Raw genomic sequence first — 18,735 nt, 5'->3', positions numbered from 1 at the left:
CACAAGCTCAAAGAAAGTCAATATTTTTTTATTTTACGATAATGTAGCCTATATGAAACGTATATTCTTAAACTCCAATGCCTCTGGATACCTCTGTACTGCAGTCCACCACTATTGTTGTTGTCTAAAGCAGCTTTGTAGTTCTACCTTCTGCAATACACACAAATATATGCATGCATGCACTTACACACAGATGAAGTGGATGAAGTTATATTTATACATGCATAGTATAACAGATAAACTTTTCTATTAATTAACACCTTTAAAAACATACTCCTGCAGTTCCATAGAGTACTTTAGTCAATGTTCTTCAACCAGCCATGAATACTAATAAAACAGTTACTTAAGACTGTTCTATAAGAGCAGTCAGTGCTGAAATTCTGCAGTGTAGTTGTAGTTGTTGCAGCATTAACATCAAATCAATAGAATGCACCAGTGTGTGAATTACAAGGCCCTGTGAATGTATCTGAGATGGGACCAGGGTGGTGTACTACAGGTAATCAAGGGGAGGATCACAGCTGCCTCTGTCCTTGCTCCCTGCTGGAAGTATTCTCTTCAAAATGCCTTCAGCTGTCTAGTACAGGAGAAAGACAAGAGCGCGTGACATTGTACCAGTGTTTTATTAGTTATTGTAAAACTCATAATGACCTATGTTATTTTGGCCAGACCACCCCTCAGCCTAGCTAGGGAATGCATTTATCAGTCCGTCCATCAATTCTTTTACCTCATACTTTGCTTTTTTAGTTGCTATCTAATACTCACTCCATTTTTTTGGACTTCATCACTTCTATGTGCCCAAAATGATGTAGCTGACAGCTACGTCATTGTTGCACTCATTGTACTCATTGTTGCACAAATGTTTGTCATAAAAAAAATGTTTTACTCAGCATTTTTACTCAGGGTGTTGAAAGATGAGTGCAGAGCAGACTGTGCCCTTGTTTACAGCACATGCAGCCTTGTTGGGGTCTTAGAAAAACAAGTTATCCCTGAGGACACAGCTCTTGGCCTGTACTGCGCAATAGCCTTGTTTTTCTCGAGTCGGAAAACATGCTGTAAATCAAACTGACAAAAAAACACCAAATGAACAATCAAACATCCAATAAAGCACAGACAACATGACACAACGCCCCTCACCCACACATGGTTGAGTTTCAACTGTCATGTGATATCACTTGACCGGCGACTGCTATCTTGATCATGGTTGACCTTATAGATCTACCTAAAATAGAGCAAGGAGATATTTTCTGCACAGTGCTGGTGTGTATATACTTTGTGTGTCTGTGTGTGTGTTTGTGTGAGACAACACGTTGGACGACCTGGTCTGTGGTGGTGTCATCGATGGAATGCATGACGAAACGGGGGGAGATATTTCAAGTGGTCATGTCACACCTGAAAACTCTACACGCACAGTCAAGGAAAGCCCATGAGGTCAACCCTTGAAATGCAAAGAAGTTGTCACCTTAGTACGACTGCTCGTATGTTTCGGGATATGTACATGCCACTGCTGGTGATACTACAAGTTAATATTAGAACATATGGATGACACTCAGCTTTTCTGCTGTTTGTGTGCATGTTGTCTTGCCCACCGTGACACTGACTGCGGTAATGGATAATGACACATTTTGTTGGTATTTGTCACAAAGTTCATTTAATGGTGATGATTCGCTCAGATTTTTCAGAGATTTGAAACCTTTTCTCTACAGATGGAAGCTAATTTGTGCTATAACATAAAACACACAGCAGTTAGCGGCTGCTACAAGGAGGCAGCACGTTATTTAAGCAGAACACTAATTGTCTCTGACATTGTACTGTTCTATCACTGTGTATTAGTCCTAGATTTTGGCCATGACATTACTCTATGTGACAGGCATAGTCTGCTGTAGAGAGACTGCACAGTGACCTAGCTTAAACTAAATGTAATAACTTGATCCGACCAAGCTGTGTAGCTTCTTTTCTCCCCTGAAATATTTTACATAGATGAACATATATAATCTCTATTTTTTTTTCTTTTCTTGTCTCACATGAAAGTCAACATTGATCAACGATTGGCAGCACAATTTTAATATCTCATATCAGAATTGACCAAATGTCATGTGTCTCTATGCCGACATGTCAACCGTGTCACATGTCACACGTCAGCTGCAGCATGAACATGAACCAAATCAGCCAAACGCTGACACGCCCACGTCTGCAGCGACACTGACAAAATTAGCCATTGCAGTTACAGCTGAGATGACGTGACATGTGGACTGGGATGATGCTGCGACTACTGATGACTCCTCAGCGGTTCTGTTTACATGTTGACTATGAACTTCATCTACTACATGGAAGGCAGAGAATCATATGTGTATTCCTGAAGCCTGACATACTGATCCACCATCTGCAAGTGTGGCAATTCACAAATATTTTCTCAAGAATTACTTCTGTGAAAAGGTATATCTGATACGTCTAGTTATTGTACCTTTTGGTTCTTGTTGTTGGTCGGTGTGTGCAGCTGCCACAAGGCAAGGGATGAGATTGTTGTACCAACACAGACATTCATGACTTCCACTATTTGGCCATCCTGTATTCTGTATACAAAATAAACACGGTAAGCACAGCCAGACCAGACCAAGTTATGTAAGTAAAGTAGGTGCCTGGTGAAATATTAGAAGCAAAAAAAAACCAATCCTAAATGACCAAAAACACTTAATGTTTGTCTCAGCTCTGTCTACATGTCTCTTCACTACAATAAATCTGTCAAAACCCTCACACCTAGCATACATACTGATAGTCTCCACTCCCGTATTTATTTTGAGGGGCTGACTGCTAGAGAGAGGCCGGAACTGTGACTGAGAGGAAAGGAGTGGGAGGGACCTGGCAGACAGAGAGAGAGAGAGAGAGAGAGACTGAGTGGGTAGTGAGCTGCTTAAAAAGAGACTGCTGGGGCTGCTTGTGGCATTAGCTTCAGCAGACTGAGACTCACACACTGAAAACCAGAGGCAGAAAAAGACATCATTCACCAGTTGGAGGTGAGACACAGGGGCAGGAGCAGAGGCTGTGCACAGTAGCTTAAAAGCTTCTTCAAGACCTCAAATTTTCAATGTGCTTGGACTTGAAAGTTTGTACAGGGCTTGTTTTGGCTGTGTTCCTACTTTATTGCTCCTGAAAGAGATTTTTCTTCAACTTGGACAAGGCACAAGAAAGAGCAAAGACTGTAAGGTATTCATCCACCTGGTACTTTATTTACATTAGATATAATCTCACTGAGCTCCTCTATCATGGCTGCTGTACGTCAGATGGTTATGGAGGCCTCAGGCTTCCATGTCCTGCCTGCCCACCTAATGGCCTCAGCTATGGAGGAGTTCCCCCAGCAACTGCCTGTCCCCAAGGGCCCCGCAAGGGGCAAGAGCCGCTCCCGACGACCTCGCGAGGCTCGCTTCAAAACACAGCCTGTCACCTTTGCTGAGATTGCTGAGGTAGAAGAAGAAGGCTCATCACCCCTGGAGGAGGAAAGGGCACGCCGCTCCTTCTTGCAGTCCCTGGAGAACCTGCGGCGGAGCACACAGACCCTCCACTGCCCACCGGCTGCCCATCAGAGCTGCACTCCTACACCCACACAGGCCAGCATGGACTCCAGTGACTCCGACTCCACCCAGTGAGACTTGGAACATACTGGTTTCCTGGCACCCATATTTCCTCGCTTTGCCTTGATGCCACTTAAGACGGAGGCCAACTGAACTGAACCGAACTGGCCTGTCTGCCAGCCTGCCTGTGTGTGTAAGCTGCTGCTGTCATACAAAAGCATTTAATATGTACTAACATGTCAACATACAGTATAGAGCTTACAGATGCACTTCATGCACATCCACAGGCTGGTTATACTGCTGTACAGACATGGTGAGTGTAGATGAATGCACCACTCTTCAAATGTATTCCTTTTCTATTGTAGATGTCTGAGAGAAAACTTGAAAGACAGTTGATATTTTTCCATTTTGAAGTTGTATTTTTGTTTCAATCCAGATTTTTCTACTTGACCAGTCATCACAGAGAGGACTGTTAAAGAAATGTTAGTATTGTGACTTACACTGTAAATACTTTGACTAAGCAATGTACCGAGAAGCGACCTGGGTGTCACTGAAGCCACAGAGAACCGTTACAAAGCTTTGTCAAGAGTTTCAGCTCTTGCTTCACACAGACGATGAAATCTGCTCAATCTTGCTTCAGTTTCTGAGCAAAACAAAAAGTCCTTATTTATTCTCTTAATTCGTTCATAACCAAGTGAATTGTAGATGTGTTATTTTATTGCTCTTTCTGATTTTTCGCCTGAAGTCACCTCGACTTTCAAAGAAAATTATAACATTTATACTTTGTTTTACTTTATATGTTTGTCATATACTTTAATAAATATTTTCAAGTATTTTCAGTTTCTGAATTCTGTTTTCCTTTCTTTTTTTTATAATTTTTAAAGACACTTACAGAAACATTTTTATCAGCAATGTGTCATTGTGTTCTAGACAAAAACACACAAAAGTCAACAACAGGTGCAAAGGTTAACGAGCACGAAGAGAGAAAGAAATCATATCAGTAGGGACTAAGGATCAGTAGACTAAGGATAAAATCAGAAACACAGAGGCAGTGGACAGCCTTCAATGGCCATCTCCGGTGTTATTGTTAAAATAAACTGGCCCATATGTAAACACTTACTACTTGACCTATGTCTGCTCCTTGCTTGCTTGACTGGTGACGCACTTTCAGTAATGTCAGGTTTTCATCAGCAGACTCAGCCACAACCCCCACTCCTGCTGAGAAAAGTGCTCTCTGGAGCCTCACAGAGCAGATCCCTCCTGTTGCTAATAACCTCCTCTCCTAAATCCACTTGGTGACAAGTAAAGTGTGATGCAGAACTTCCATCCAAGTGTGAGTCTGGTGGAGTTGAGGCTGCAGGGGTTTTTAGTCGAGAACCTGCTTTGCCTCCTTGTGGCTTGACTAAAAATAGACTGCTTAGGTGAATGTACAAGCAGAGAGAGAGACATCCTCTCCACAATCACAGATTGGAGGTCAACATAATAAAAGACTCACATATGGACTGATTTGTCCACAACGCTCATAAAAAAGATAAGATATAGGAAAAATCAGTGTTTTACATGTATCCCCCTTCATTTAAGCTGTGATCTCATCCTTTAAGGAAATTTAGAGCAACAACACCATCACGATCTTACGAGCTGTGACAACACTGACCTTCCATCTGACATCAAACAAAACAACCACTTCCAGTCAGTCATCCTCCAATGAGGACGTTGGACAAGGACCAGCTGGTCGCACATGAAAGGTCTCCACATCGCTCTCCCCGTCCTCTCACACAAACACACACGTTAGTCATTGTTTTTCTAGTGCTTGTGGAGCTGTCATACTTCACAGCATCCGAAAGTATCTGCGTCACTGGGAGTTGTTACAGAGTGTGGTATCACAGAGAGATAAGAGGATCATATTTGTCATCGTGTGCTGGAGTGACAGATTGATTCAGTTCTCGCTGCTACTTTGTGCCCTCATTCCTCAGCAACCCAGTCCTTTTTATCTGAACCCTAAAATCAGTCAAATCTTAAAATCTAAAGGAAACCAGGGGTTTTGTGAGCCTCATAAGAGTCTCTTCACCACAGCAGACAAAAGCAAGAAAGGGCAATCATCTGATTAAGAGAACATGCAGCACAAAGAACAATCTGTACAGACACATTATTTGGTCAGATATCAAGCCATATAACTTCAAAGGTGTAAATTCTCCTGTATTGTTGGTGGGGTGCTAAAATGTAAAAGGCATTGTGACAGCTTTAAGTGCACTATTGTATATATTTTCTTTTTTATTTATTGTTCACTGAGTCCTATAATGCTGTAATGTTCTTTTATAAAGAGCTCTGAGTAGCTGTGCAGGAGAATAGGTCAGGCAGTATTTAAAGTATAGTGGATATTTGCAGACAGACGCTCCTTTCCAAGATGGTTTACCATTCCAGACTGTGTTTAACATAAAATAGTGTTATGTAATCACCTGTTAAAGAACTCTGAAGAACTGTTTTGAAACAGAAACAGCTGATGCATGTAATAAATATCAATGTATAGACTTAAAAATTGCTAAATATGGTACTTACTGTTAAAATTGAATCATAGTCTTACATAGGCAACTTAATATACGCTTTTATTTATTATTTATTTTAGTGTGTTTTTTCTTTTTCACAAGTTTTTGCTTAACACTATATATAAAGTATGTGCCTGGTGCATTTGTTTTTATTTGGATCTTTATCACTAAACTGCAGATATAATGATGCCTTTTTGTTTTGTTCCCGAAACAACCTCTTTTTGTGTCTTCTTTGTAGCTCATGCAGGAGACTGTTCTGTTGTAGGGACACAGTGTTTCTAATTAGGTTCAGTAAGATCAGAAAAAATGTTTATAAGAGGGCACTGAATGAAAACTGGGCCACTTCAGTGACGAAAGAAAAAAGGCTTGATTTACATCTTGGTGATGTTGCACTCACAGAGAGGTCAGCATGAATAATATCTGGGACAATATTTGCTCTGGAACAAACGTCCTCTCTGTCAGGTTGAAAGCATCTGCTCAGTGATTCCACCCACAGCCATGGAGAACATTATAGTAAGCAACCTGCTCATGGGTTTGTGCTGTTTCTGCTTCGCCCTAATTGCATTTTAATGAATTCGTTGACATTTCCAGCAATGGATAGTCATTTGTTCATTAAGATATACAGGAAAGTCCAAAAATAGCTGCTAAACATTTAGTCTAATATTAAAAAAAAACAATACAGGAACATTTAAGTTTGTATTTGGCAAATTAGCATCAAACGTGCCATAATGATTGATTATTTTATCTATCATTAGGTCATTAATAAATCATATGGATACCTCCCCTGGGGATAATGAATACTTATACTAAATTAAATGCTCGTCCACCTGTGTCTCCACTTGAACATTGATCCCTTGAAAAGGTTTTCATGGGCCACTATTGACTATTGAATAGATACCTAACATTTATCATGCAATGTTTGTGAATGCATATGCAAACATGTACTTTGTCTAAGCAGATTCGTAGGGTCTAATCATAATAACTCTAACCTACAGTCTCCTGATTCAGAGAAGAGGGAGTCTGGTATAGCACAAAGAAAAGAAAGAAGAGGTCCAGAACATTCAGTAGGCTTCTTTCATCTGTCATTCCAAAGCTTGATTTCTAAGCTCTTCATCTCCCCCTGCTGCTGTTAAAAAGACGTGATTATGAATGCAAAACAGAGAGTGACCCACATATCGTTGCCTCACAGCACTAGTCCCTTCTGCTCTTCACTCCAGCCACAGTGAGAAGGAAATGGAAACTACACGTGTGCTGATAAATGACCTGTTGTTTAATCGTGAGCCACAATTTTGGTCATCGCTTCGCAAGCACATTGTGGAAAAATATAGCTTAGAATTATTTGTTGAGGGAATATTTACACAGAGTGAAATGTCCCAGACATCCACATTCAAGAGTTTTTTTTTCCATTTTAGGCAACAATACTGGAGACATTCGGGATGCCAAGCTTACTTTTTCACTGCTTTATTTGGCACAGAAGAGTAAATACGTCCTTTGCCTGTTTCTGAATTTGCCCCTTCCCCTCACACAGAGTGGGAAGATGGAGTTGGAAGCTACAGATAAAATGTAAAATGTACAAGCTACTGTTTTCTATTTTTTTTTTTTTGGCAAATTGTTGAACTTCACTGAAATGAATCTATCTTTAATTACTTCTGAAAAGTAACACATAAGAAAGAAATATGATTATGACTATAGCTATATTGCTCTAATTTCAAAGACACATTTTGATCCATAGAATAATGATTCTTGATACACTGACAAAGCCGCGTTGCTTTAAAAGTTAAATGCAAGCTGCGCCTGCCAATCATATGCCTCTGTGCCAAGAAAGTACAGTTCAGGCTAGTTTTGAGTGACGGAACATTTACCCAATGGAAACTGAACATGAATCTTGTGACCAATAGTCAGCTAGGTTTGGCCTTAATTTTGGACCAATAGGAGGGGTGTTGGTTCAGAATGTAACCAATCAGAGCTAAGAGGTGGGCTGTTGTTCAGGGAGCGCGAACGGTTAAGGACAGACGGCTATGGGAAAATGGCGACTGTGGAGTTTAGGTATGCGAGTAACGTTATATGAGGAGCTTAAGTTGTCTCAGAATACTTGCATAAGTTCGTGTCTCTTTTATCCAGCATATATATTATATATTCCATACAACGGCGAGGGAGAGAAAGTTATTTTTACTAGAATTGTCTGAGCTAGCGCGATGCGGTTAGCGTTGGGACACGAAGTTAGCTCCTGTTGACTGTAAATGGCGTCTCTGCGCACACACAATGTACAGTGAAATGGGTTTGTTTTCTTAAGCTAGCGACAGTAGGTTTGATAACATTTGATTTAAACGGACTACTATTCATGGCACACCGTTGAGTTCAGGGGTCTTCAGGCCACTTTAAACGTTGCTTTTAACGCTATGGCTTTACACAACTTGGTTTTTGTTGTCGATGTGGATTTCGGAGATCAGGATTCAGGCGATCAACTGGATGTCAGGAATTATTTCGTGAAACGAGGAATATTACAAATTCTGTTACACTTCGGCTACAAATATGGATTTGATAAAATACGCTGGGGTTACAGATTCTTTCAATCCAAGACAGGTCGTAATGTCAGCTTCATGTCGAGGGTGTCAGACTTCAAGGAGCTTCGACACAAAACATTTGAGGACTTTGAACAAGAGTTGGAATCAAAGTTTGACGTGAAGGATAAAGTGTGTCCCTCTCAGCAGAAGCAACAGTGCAGTCAATCTACGTCTGTTCAAAATGCACTTAAAGAAACATTACTGGACTTCCAGTGGGACAGACCAGACATCACCTCTCCTACCAAACTGTCCCTGAGGCCCAGGAAGTCGAGCCGTCCTGGAAAACCCAGTGTTTCACATGAAGAGGACATTTCAAGTAATGGGAAGAATATGGTGTTTATTGTCTCGCAGTGTCCACATTCTAGGACACAGCTTTTGGACTACCTATCGTTGACGGACACACAGGTGGCTAAAGATGTAACAGACTACATTATATCCAAGGGGCTTCATGACATGTTGCTTCAGCGTCAAGTGGTCCTCCACTGGATTGACAGTAGATCACATATTCAGGTGAGTGCAATAGGCAGAACGGTAGACATTAAATAAACATTTCTGACCCACATACAGAAATCCACATTCATGGTTTAAAGACTTGTAGCTACCTATTAGTACAGATATGTTTTAAACTTCATAATCATGACATGACTTTATATCTAACTAACCAGCCAGTATGAGTTTTGCCATGTTAATCTATGAAATGCACTATTACACCGATATACACAATGTCTTGTTGTAGGTTGTGAGGTCGGAGGACTACCTTGGTTCTGACAAGCTGTCTGAAGTCTTGGGTCAGGTGGGTGGCAGACTGATCCCTGTGGTTGCACTGTTGGACCTCTGCAGCAATCGCAAGCCTGAAACAGGATTCAATAAAGACAGCATCGTGTTCAAGGGTGGCTTTGGATATCTGCTGTCCTCTGAAAAGGTCTATCGCAAAGCATTTCCTGTCATAAGTGGTGTCCTCAAGTGGACACAAGGTAAGTAGCCAAAAATTATATCTCATCTATCTATCTATATATATCTTAACATTTTGGATTCTACTGTTTATCTGTAAAATATATATCTTTCCCTGAAACATGTGATCTAAAATACACAATAGGAGCAAGCAATATGTTGTGTCAAAATAAATAAATCAAGACTTATAATAATAATTAAACAGACAGCGTATGGAATGAAGCCCAGAATGACCTGCTTTGTGTTGTTCACCAAACCAGGAGATCTGGCACAGAGCTGTGGTATCATAGTGGAGCCAGTCTCTCGCAGCCGAAGGGTTTTCCCAGAGTCTGTTGAAGTGTGTCTAAAAGTAGTGCTGCATGGCTTGGATGCGTCATCACTGCTGCAGACCTACACAGAGTCGTGGGTGCTTCAAAGCTCCAGTGGCAATGACCTGGGAACTTCTGCCCTCCAGCATCTCTTAATGGAACTGTCTGCTCGTGGTCTTCACATGGTGAGAAATACAAACATAACCCTTCTGTTTTGCTGAACAGAATGCAAACACTAATGCATATCCTGTTTCAGTTACATGATACAGTAAAACTTATGTTCCACAGTTACAGATTTTAGTGTGATGGCTTACCATCTTAAGGGAAATTTTGTAGATCCATTAGCATATCAACACTGTTCAGAACCAATTAAAGCACAGATGATGATACTCCAAAAAGCAGCAACACATCATCGTTAGCATTTTGAAATCTGTTTTTGTTATCTGTTGACATATACTGATTTTTGCTCTGCTCCCATCCTTCATCTTTTTTGTGTTCTCCCAGCTTGCTGAGGTGACTGACAATGGACTGGTGTGCTCAGCTGTCCTCTCCCCACTGTCACACTATACAGCTCTACTCACCATTCTTCAGCCTGTGATCACTCAGGCTGACCAGCTCGTGACCACAGAAATCATTGCCCCAGCAACAGCTGAAACCCCTGCTGACCTGCCAGATGTAGTGAGCAGTGTTCTGGGAGTAGTGTATGACATCATGAAGGAGGATGGTGACGGTGACCTTGGTAAGGGTCGGAGCAAGGTTGTCATATTTGTCAATATCAGTCAAGCATATACCCTGAGAGGCAAGACTAAGTAATGTATAAAAAGGAATTAATAGATATTACAAGCTTGTTTGGTATCCATAGTGAGTTTTATTCTTTGGTACATATCCATATCAGCCTCATAGGTCCTGCATCACTCAGAATATAGTAAGAAAAATGATGATATTCTAATTTTAAATGCTTATTTCCTGTCGGGAATATTTTCTGGTTTGGAGGATATATCAATAACTCTGATAAACATGCATTCAAATAAAATGTCCTTATCACTGGGTCTTTTACCATTTGTTATTCCTTAGACAAGATAAAGGACCATCATGTTCCTGAGTGGGCTTTGCAGGAACTCAGCCATAGCCCGCTGACAACAAGCACTTTGGAGACTTGGTTCCCTCAGTCTGACCAGTCAGGAGTTAGCGCTCATCTTATGGAATCAATGAGGTATGGCAATTCATAGATCTCAATTGATGGGACTTTTGAAATAAGATGTATGAAATGCCTTAATACAAAAGAACCATGTAATAGTTAAGGTCTTGATGTCTAGGTTGCTACATGCAGTGCCAGAGCAGAGGGAGGAGGAGGAGGAGGTGGCAGTCATGCAGCAGGAGCTGATCAACAGTCTGGCTGAACTGTATCAGACATCAAACTCGAACAACAAGAGGGGCAAGAAACGTAAGTGAATATTTACCGTAACTGTAATCTCTATTGGTATTGTTATTTTTATATTGATATCTACATTAAGATTTAACTTTTCAGCATTTTATTCATTGTGTAATTTCCTGGCTTGATCTATAGGTGGCGCCCAGGCAACGCCAGTCAAACAGAAGATGAAGACCATGAGCCGCTCGTTGCAGATGCTGAATGTGGCGCGCCTGAATGTAAAAGCCCAAAAGAACCAGACAGATACTGAGCAACTTGGGAGTGAGGGCAAAGTTGTGGACAGACCTGGAAAAAGACGTTCAAGCGATAGAAACAAATCTGGAGGAGCGAACACAATCAGTGAGTGCCTCTGTGAAAACCTTCAGCTGTTCACTGCAGTAGAGCGTGTATTTAACCTCAATATGCCACTGCAAGAAAGTGTTTACCAGAATGCCTCCCTTGTTATATTCTGATAAATATAGTAATGTATATTTTCCTTTTGCTCAGGTTTCTCGAGTGAGATAGAGCTCCTGTCCCATCTGAAGTCCAGTTATGAGAAGACACTGGCAGAGAGAGACTTGTCTCTGTTTACATGTGTCCAGCAGCTTCTGTCTGCTGTAAAAATATTCCTTATGGCAGAATCGGATAAGGAGGTGAGAGGTGGCTGCTGTTGACGTAACTTTGGTTGGTAGATCTATAGGTGGTTGTGCTCTATATTTGTCATTAAATATGCGTTATTTCAGCTGTCAATAAGGCTTTTTTTGCACTTGTTAATTTAATCTAATAATTGTTTTCTTTTCAGGTAAAGACTTCCCAGTTTGTTCAACAGCACATTATCAAGACCAGCAAATCCATCAGACAGTTTTATGGAACGGATGCTAATGTCGATAGCAAAGTCAGAGAGTATGTGATTTCTACACACGAGTTGTATTTTTGAAAAACATGTTTGTCCTTAATCCCCCTGGAGTAGTTGTTTTAACACAAGCTTTTTGATCTAGGTGCCAGCTGCAAGTAGTGCTGAGGCTCGAACTGTGCAAACTTTTCTCTGACTCACTGGATGTTGATCAGATGGCAGAGGAGGTAAGATCAGTACAGTTCTTCGTGCAGTTTAATCCTATTCTTCTCCTTCTGCTTTGAACAAGCAGAATACTAAGACTGTATAGTATAGTATAGTATATATATATTTTTATTAATATTGACCTCTTCTGTTCTTTAGGCAGCAGAAATGCTCAGGATAATCTCCCTGACAAAAGACCCAGTTTGCCTAGAAAGGTTCCTCCAAGACGAAGTTCTCCCAGGGTAAGTAGAAAAGACTATGTTGGCTACTGTTTTTAGGAATATCACAGCAGGATATCATAATTTAGGAGGAAGATGATAAGTTCACCAAATATTTCTCATCTACATTTGTCAAAACTAACAATAGCTTTCTGCTTTTTCTCAGATTTCTAACTACTATTCCCAGAGTGCTAGCTGATATCTATCACAGCCTAGGCACCCAGCTCCCGGTGATTTTAGTGGCTGCACTACCCTCTGATTTCTTCAGTGACGAGTCCGTTGCCAAGGACAGCATTTCTCCTTCAGCATCCTCTGCTCTTAACTCCACACAAGGTCTGATTTCTGATGGCAAGGATTGCCTGCAGGACCTGCGGAATCGCTCGGCCACCAAAAGAAGGTGAGTGAATGGAGGCTGTACAGTTGCCAGAAAGTTGAATTATGCAACAAAGCAAACCTGCTTTTTCAATGTCTCTGTAAGGCAATCGTAGTAATTGAATATTTAGAATATATATGCTGTTTTGTTCCTGACACATGGGTAAAATGTGATGTTTTTTTCATAGGAGTGGTATGCTAACACGTCATCGCAGTATGACAGAATCATCACAGAGTCTTCGTCAAATTGAGATACCCAAAAGGACCACAAGAGCTGTAAGATAATTTATCACAATTTGATCCACTTCATAATCTCTTGTTGTTGACTCTGATTTTTTGACTTTAAGTCATCAAAAAAATATATGCAGCCTTGGCTGTCTGATTTGTCTAACTTAATCTGACATGCCCAAATTTCCCTTGTTGCAAGATGTCTAACTCTGGTGCTTGTGTTTTTGTTTCTATTAGTCCAAATCAAAGGTATCTGTTCCTTTGGAGAAACCAGATCCAGAGCCACAAACTCAGAAACAAGAAACACAAGGTGTGTTGTGTTTACCTTGTGCAATTACTTTGACTGGTGGTAGGGGAAAGTTTTACGGTTTATTCTTCATAATGTTCAGTCCTGGCATCACTACAACAATGTAATGTTGTTTTATACTCTCAGATGTGGTAGCATGTGATCATTGACATCTGAAAATGGAAAACTGAAAATGCATCACCATCAGAGTGCTAAATGCATATCATGTTCTGATTACTAGAGGTGACCAAGGTAAGAAGAAACCTGTTCAACCAAGAGATAGTTTCACCCTCAAAGAAGGCGAAGCTGCCAAGGAGTCAGTCTGTGTCTGCAGTGGAAGGACTGAAACGCAAGCGATCTCATCATGAATCTGAAGGTTAAAGAATGCATTATTATATTGATTAGTTTACTACGAATTGTGATAGCAACTAGTTCAGAATATGCAAAATAAGCATATACAAATTTTATCCTTTTCAGAGAGACACAAGCTTCTTACAAAGAAAGTGTGTGAGACGCCCCTCCACAAGCAAGTGTCCAGCCGCTTTTTGCATCGCCAGAAGATGGGAAGGTATGTTTTAAATACTATTTCTATTTCCTTTGCAATTATTTATTCAGGTATAAACTCTATAAGAGCAAATAATATGTGTTATATTTACACAGAACAAGTTGATAACTGCATAATAAAAATATATTGCAGGAGGTCTGACCCAACAGAGGAGTGCATTGTGGAAGAATCTCCAGTTAAACCCTCAGAAGGTATTTTACCACCATAGGGATTTTTAAATCTGATGTGTTTTTTTTTTTGTTAACAGAAGAAAAGAACTTGTTAAAAACAATGAATAGCTACATTTCTAAATTTTCTAACACATCTTTGGACATTTTTCCAATACTGCTTTGTTTCATGTTGCATTAAGTGTAATAAGTTAAATGTGTTTCTTTTCCTTTTTTACCATCTAAAATGTGCAGTTTTTTTTTAAATCAAAGCTCTGTGTTTCCTTGTCCTTTGGTTTTGCATTAGAATTAAGAAGAAGTCCGAGGATACAGAAGTTTGCTAGACGACACTCGAACACCTTTTACTCAAGTTCTCAGTGTCGTTCCCGAAACCTGGACAGGGCTTTTTCTGCATCCCAGCTCGCTCTCAGTGATGACAAACTCAATGGGCTCAATGTTAAAAAAGTTCGTTCTCCCATGCGTCTTCTTTTTGGAGCTGCTGTTGATTCCCCTAATCGTCCTTCTGATCAAACTGGTGCAACCAGGTTTACCAGGTCACGGCTCTCCACAGACTCTAGTGTCTTTGAGGTAACTTTATTTAATATTTAATTTAAGTGTTTAAATATCATTATCACAATTTTCCAACATGAGTCATACTCAGTCTTTTCTAAGTGGCTTTTGTGGAATTGCTGGTTGACCAAATGCATAACCATGTCAAATGTGGGTCATATTCTTCTTTGTATCATTTTTAGAGTCCAACCAAAATGCCAATAAAGTCACCCAGCAGACGTGGGAGGGCCAATATTGGGAGCGTGACTCCTAGGACCCTTAGGACCTCTGGAAGTCCTCAAACACCAGGAACTCCCAAAACCCCACTATCATCAAGGGTGCATGTTTTCTCTGTTGCAGAAAGTCCTGAAATATGCAGTCCTTGTGGACATGGTAGGGCTCTAAGGGGAAGTCCTTTCAGATCTCCAGCTAAACAGCCTCTTGTTGTACAGACACCAACTAAGCAAAGCCCTGCGAGGACTCCTTTGAAAAGTATTCTCAGGACTCCAGTCAAAGCTATGGTTGAGTGTAGCTCCTCTACTGGAATGCATCTGCTTAATAGCCCTGTTTCAAGGACTCCCAAGAAGAGTGTCACATGGTCTCCTTCTCCTGCAAAATGTAGGGTGGTGGAGAACAGCTCTACTTTTAAGGTTCCAGAGTCGCCTTGTTTTGCATCTCGCACTTCTCCGAGAATTCTAAAAACGCCTAACAAGTTCAGCAGCCCAGTGAAAAGCACACTGAACACTAAAAGGGACATTTTCAAGACCCCAGAAAAGACTTGTCAAGTAAACCTTGTCAGACTACCTAAAAATGAAAGTGGTGTCATTTTTACTCAAGAGGAAGGACAAAGGTCTTCTGAAAAACTTTGCAGCAGGACCAGAACACCTGAAAAAAGGGTGACTGTTGGTCTTCTGGAAATGCTTCCTCCACAAACAACACCACCTCCAGCTAAGACCCCTAGTCCTACTCACCAAATGATTACTCGCTCTGGACAAACTCCGGGAAACGATTCGAATCATGAATCCCCGCGTAAGTTCATCTTTACATCACTAGAAGTTACGGCTCCCTCGCAAGGATCAGATGCTTTAGCCAAGTCTCCAGCAAAGGTACAAAGAAGAACAAAGGCTGGCCAAAGTGGCAGGACCATCAGACGTAACTTAAGATCTTCCTCGAATGAGAATGTTTCGTCTAAACTAAACACGGAATCAGCTGAGACTTCTGACTTCATGGAAAAGAACATGCAGTCCAATGCTACAGAACATTTGCTGTCTGAAACTGCTCAGTCTTCTGAAACTTGCTCTACCTCACATACAGATTCACAGCAGTTTGACTCTTCTCATCATAACTCCACTACAGACGATGATAGTGTGGACATTGTTGATGCAGCAGTTGTAAAAACACAGTTTAGTGGAGGCCTCAAGATGAACATTAGCTTTTCAAGAAAGCCTTCGTTTTCTAATGAGGACTGTTTGTCAAACACAGCCTCTCCTAAACCACGTTTGCTTACTCAAAACACACCTGGCCGGAGCTATGGCTTCCGGCAGACCCCTGACCGCCAGCAGAGGAGGGCTGCAGCTCGTTTAGGGTATGGAAATGATTCTCCGCGATTTTCAACCCCTAGGAGTCTATCAAAACCTAGCCGACAAGCGGGAACTCCAAAACCTTTGACCTACCAAGTAGAAATGGAAATGCAAACATCAGGACTTCCTAAGCTTAAATTCAAACGCACAGATTCCATGAATGCAGGGGACTTTGCCTCTGATGGAGGTCCTCGACCAGGAACTCAAAGCCCTTTAGTTGGTGTGAAACCTCAGCTTGAAAACCCACTGGCTTTGTTCTCTAAACACAGAGATCCTGGTTGCACCTCACCATCTATCTGTACTCATGGCACTCCAGCCAAGAGCACACCTGGGAAAGGTGGGAGCGTCCAGACTTACATCTGCCAGTCATACACCCCTACACACCACCCTGCAGGAACAATGTCTCCAATGGCAACTGCTGATATTATTCCCTTGACTCCTTCTCCTCAAAGTGTGGGTAAAGTGACCCCAGACAACCTGAACAGCTGGCCTCGCAGAAAGAGAGCTCAGATTGGAGTGTTTGGAGTAAAAGATCGTGGACTTAAGGGGGAGCCACAGCTGGAGGAGTTGCAGGAGGAAGCTGAGCTAGGTGTCAGTAGATTGCAGGACATTGAGGACAACGATGAGCCTTTAGACAGAAAATCTGAAGTATTAGCTTTTACCTCTAGGCAGTCACCACAGGTTGGAGCAGATCTCTCTCCACTGAAAGATTTGTACTGGATGGAAAAACTAGGTCAAGGACTGGACTGCACTGATACTCACGGAGTGGAAGAAGAACTTTGGGCTTCAGAAAGTGGAGATGTCAAGTCACGTAAGCTATTTACACATGTTTACACACTCCATTCGTCGTTGCATCAAGACATATAGGTATACAACATAATAAAATGTATATTTAAAGTCATCAAATAAGATGATTCTGGAAAGGAAGAGAATATTTCATCAATTAGTAGAAGTGGTTTTAAATTTCATTTTTAAACTTCAATGTCTGAAGATGAGATGATTACATTGAATTGCATCACCACTAAGTTCTTCAGATGGTTGCATGTCACATTAAATGAAATTCATTCTACAAGGTTGCATTTAAGTGATTTAAATCTTTGCATTTTGCCAGTAGCCACTCCTCCCTGTTCAAAGACGAGAAAGCCGGTGACAGCAAGTGGGATTTTGGCCCTCACTCAATCTCCATTGCTCTTTAAGGGCAAAACAGGCTCTGCTAGTAAGAGAACACCAAATTTTAAAGGTAAGATGTTCATTTTTTAATGCTTTTGATGTGTTTATCCTAACAAATTAATGGTTTTAATTATGATCTTTATGACTTTCAACAATGACAGTTACAAATATATATATAATATATTTGTAATGTATAAATCTATCCTTTAAAATGTGTGCTTGCCTGAGTGCCAAATTGGGTACTAAATTTGGTACCCAATAGGATGATGACAATAAATTAATTGGTGCCAAGTTGGTACCTGAGTGTGCTTCTGGATGGGGGAGTAAATGCAAAGAGAAAGACAGAGTAACACAATGCTGGATGTTACTTGCACTCTGCTCTACTTACAACCTGGCTTTACGGCAACTTAATCAACGATCCACATCATTTATTTAATGTTGTAGATGAAGCTGCAATGGGAAAGGGGACAGAAGTTGATGAAGTGGACCGTTCTTCCTTTAGCCAGCCAATCAAACGCTCAAACACAGGAAAGACCTACAGCAGAAAGAGACTGCTTCACTGAGCCACAAAGCAAAACGTCCACTGTCTGCTTTACAGTGAAGCCTTTTGATGCCTTTCCTGAAAGATGTCTTTCAAGCACCACTTGAAAGGTTTTGGAGATGAATAGATGTCCCGTTCTGTCTGCTCTTCCAATACATTTGACCCTGACACTTTCTGTTCTGAGCAGTGGCTTTTGTTTCAGTCAGGGCAGATAAAGGTTTACAACTACAGGCTGAAGAGCTTTTTGCAAAGAGGTTTATTATGTTTTGTCATGCATTTCTGTCACATTTTCTGCTGTTTTTCTTGAAGCTAAAACTGGGAAAATGATGATAGTCTGTGTCCTTTTTCCCCAAAATGTCTATGTAGCTGGTTTACAATCAAGTCAGATCATCTTAATTTGTGTTAAGAATGTTATGAATGTGTATTTATTAGTTTGTTCTTGTCATAAAAGTGCTTTTAAGTAAAAGGGAAGGCCTAATTCTTGTGTCGCATTGTAAATATGCTTTATGTTGCCAAATTCTTGTAAATAAATATGCAGTTTTTTTCAATGATTTGATATTGTTTTTTTATTATTTATTTGATCCAGATACAGCAGAACCTTGTTTTTTTAGTGTAATTTAAATAATCACAATTTTCTGTTTCTGAGAAGCTTGATACTGCTGTTCTGTTGCTGCTTTCAA

General features: G+C 40.7%; 2 protein-coding genes across 3 annotated transcripts; both read left to right on the top strand.

The window, feature by feature from the left end:
- The first annotated feature begins 2,924 nt into the window (after window positions 1-2,924).
- c19h11orf96 (chromosome 19 C11orf96 homolog) lies at window positions 2,925-4,405 on the top strand. Its single transcript, XM_028431227.1, has one exon. The coding sequence runs from the start codon at window positions 3,261-3,263 to the stop codon at window positions 3,639-3,641; it is 381 nt and encodes a 126-aa protein (XP_028287028.1). The 5' UTR covers window positions 2,925-3,260; the 3' UTR covers window positions 3,642-4,405.
- A 3,615-nt stretch (window positions 4,406-8,020) lies between these two features.
- On the top strand, window positions 8,021-18,436 carry ticrr (TopBP1-interacting, checkpoint, and replication regulator). 2 transcript variants are annotated; one of them, XM_028430249.1, is made up of 21 exons: window positions 8,021-9,183; window positions 9,410-9,647; window positions 9,885-10,117; window positions 10,437-10,671; window positions 11,007-11,145; window positions 11,249-11,376; window positions 11,500-11,703; window positions 11,851-11,996; window positions 12,146-12,246; window positions 12,342-12,423; window positions 12,560-12,642; window positions 12,785-13,015; window positions 13,179-13,266; window positions 13,456-13,528; window positions 13,746-13,880; window positions 13,982-14,072; window positions 14,202-14,260; window positions 14,523-14,803; window positions 14,968-17,155; window positions 17,459-17,584; window positions 17,959-18,436. In XM_028430249.1, exons 1-21 carry the CDS (start codon window positions 8,509-8,511, stop codon window positions 18,075-18,077), a joined length of 5,655 nt encoding a protein of 1,884 aa, XP_028286050.1. In that variant the 5' UTR covers window positions 8,021-8,508; the 3' UTR covers window positions 18,078-18,436. The 2 variants fall into 2 exon arrangements, with proteins under 2 accessions (XP_028286050.1, XP_028286049.1); XM_028430248.1 differs by having other exon boundaries at window positions 17,456-17,584.
- Window positions 18,437-18,735: the final 299 nt, after the last annotated feature.

This window comes from Parambassis ranga, chromosome 19 (genome assembly GCF_900634625.1).
Source record: "Parambassis ranga chromosome 19, fParRan2.1, whole genome shotgun sequence".
Lineage (NCBI taxonomy): Eukaryota > Metazoa > Chordata > Actinopteri > Ambassidae > Parambassis > Parambassis ranga.
This window is presented reverse-complemented; position numbering and strand designations above follow the sequence as displayed.

Coding starts and splice junctions, on each gene's coding strand:
- ticrr (XM_028430248.1), top strand. CDS start 8,509: ATGGCTTTACACAACTTGGTTTTTGTTGTCGATGTGGATTTCGGAGAT. Junction 10,118..10,436: donor CTGCTCGTGGTCTTCACATG/GTGAGAAATACA, acceptor GTGTTCTCCCAG/CTTGCTGAGGTGACTGACAA. Junction 17,585..17,958: donor GAGAACACCAAATTTTAAAG/GTAAGATGTTCA, acceptor TTAATGTTGTAG/ATGAAGCTGCAATGGGAAAG.
- c19h11orf96 (XM_028431227.1), top strand. CDS start 3,261: ATGGCTGCTGTACGTCAGATGGTTATGGAGGCCTCAGGCTTCCATGTC.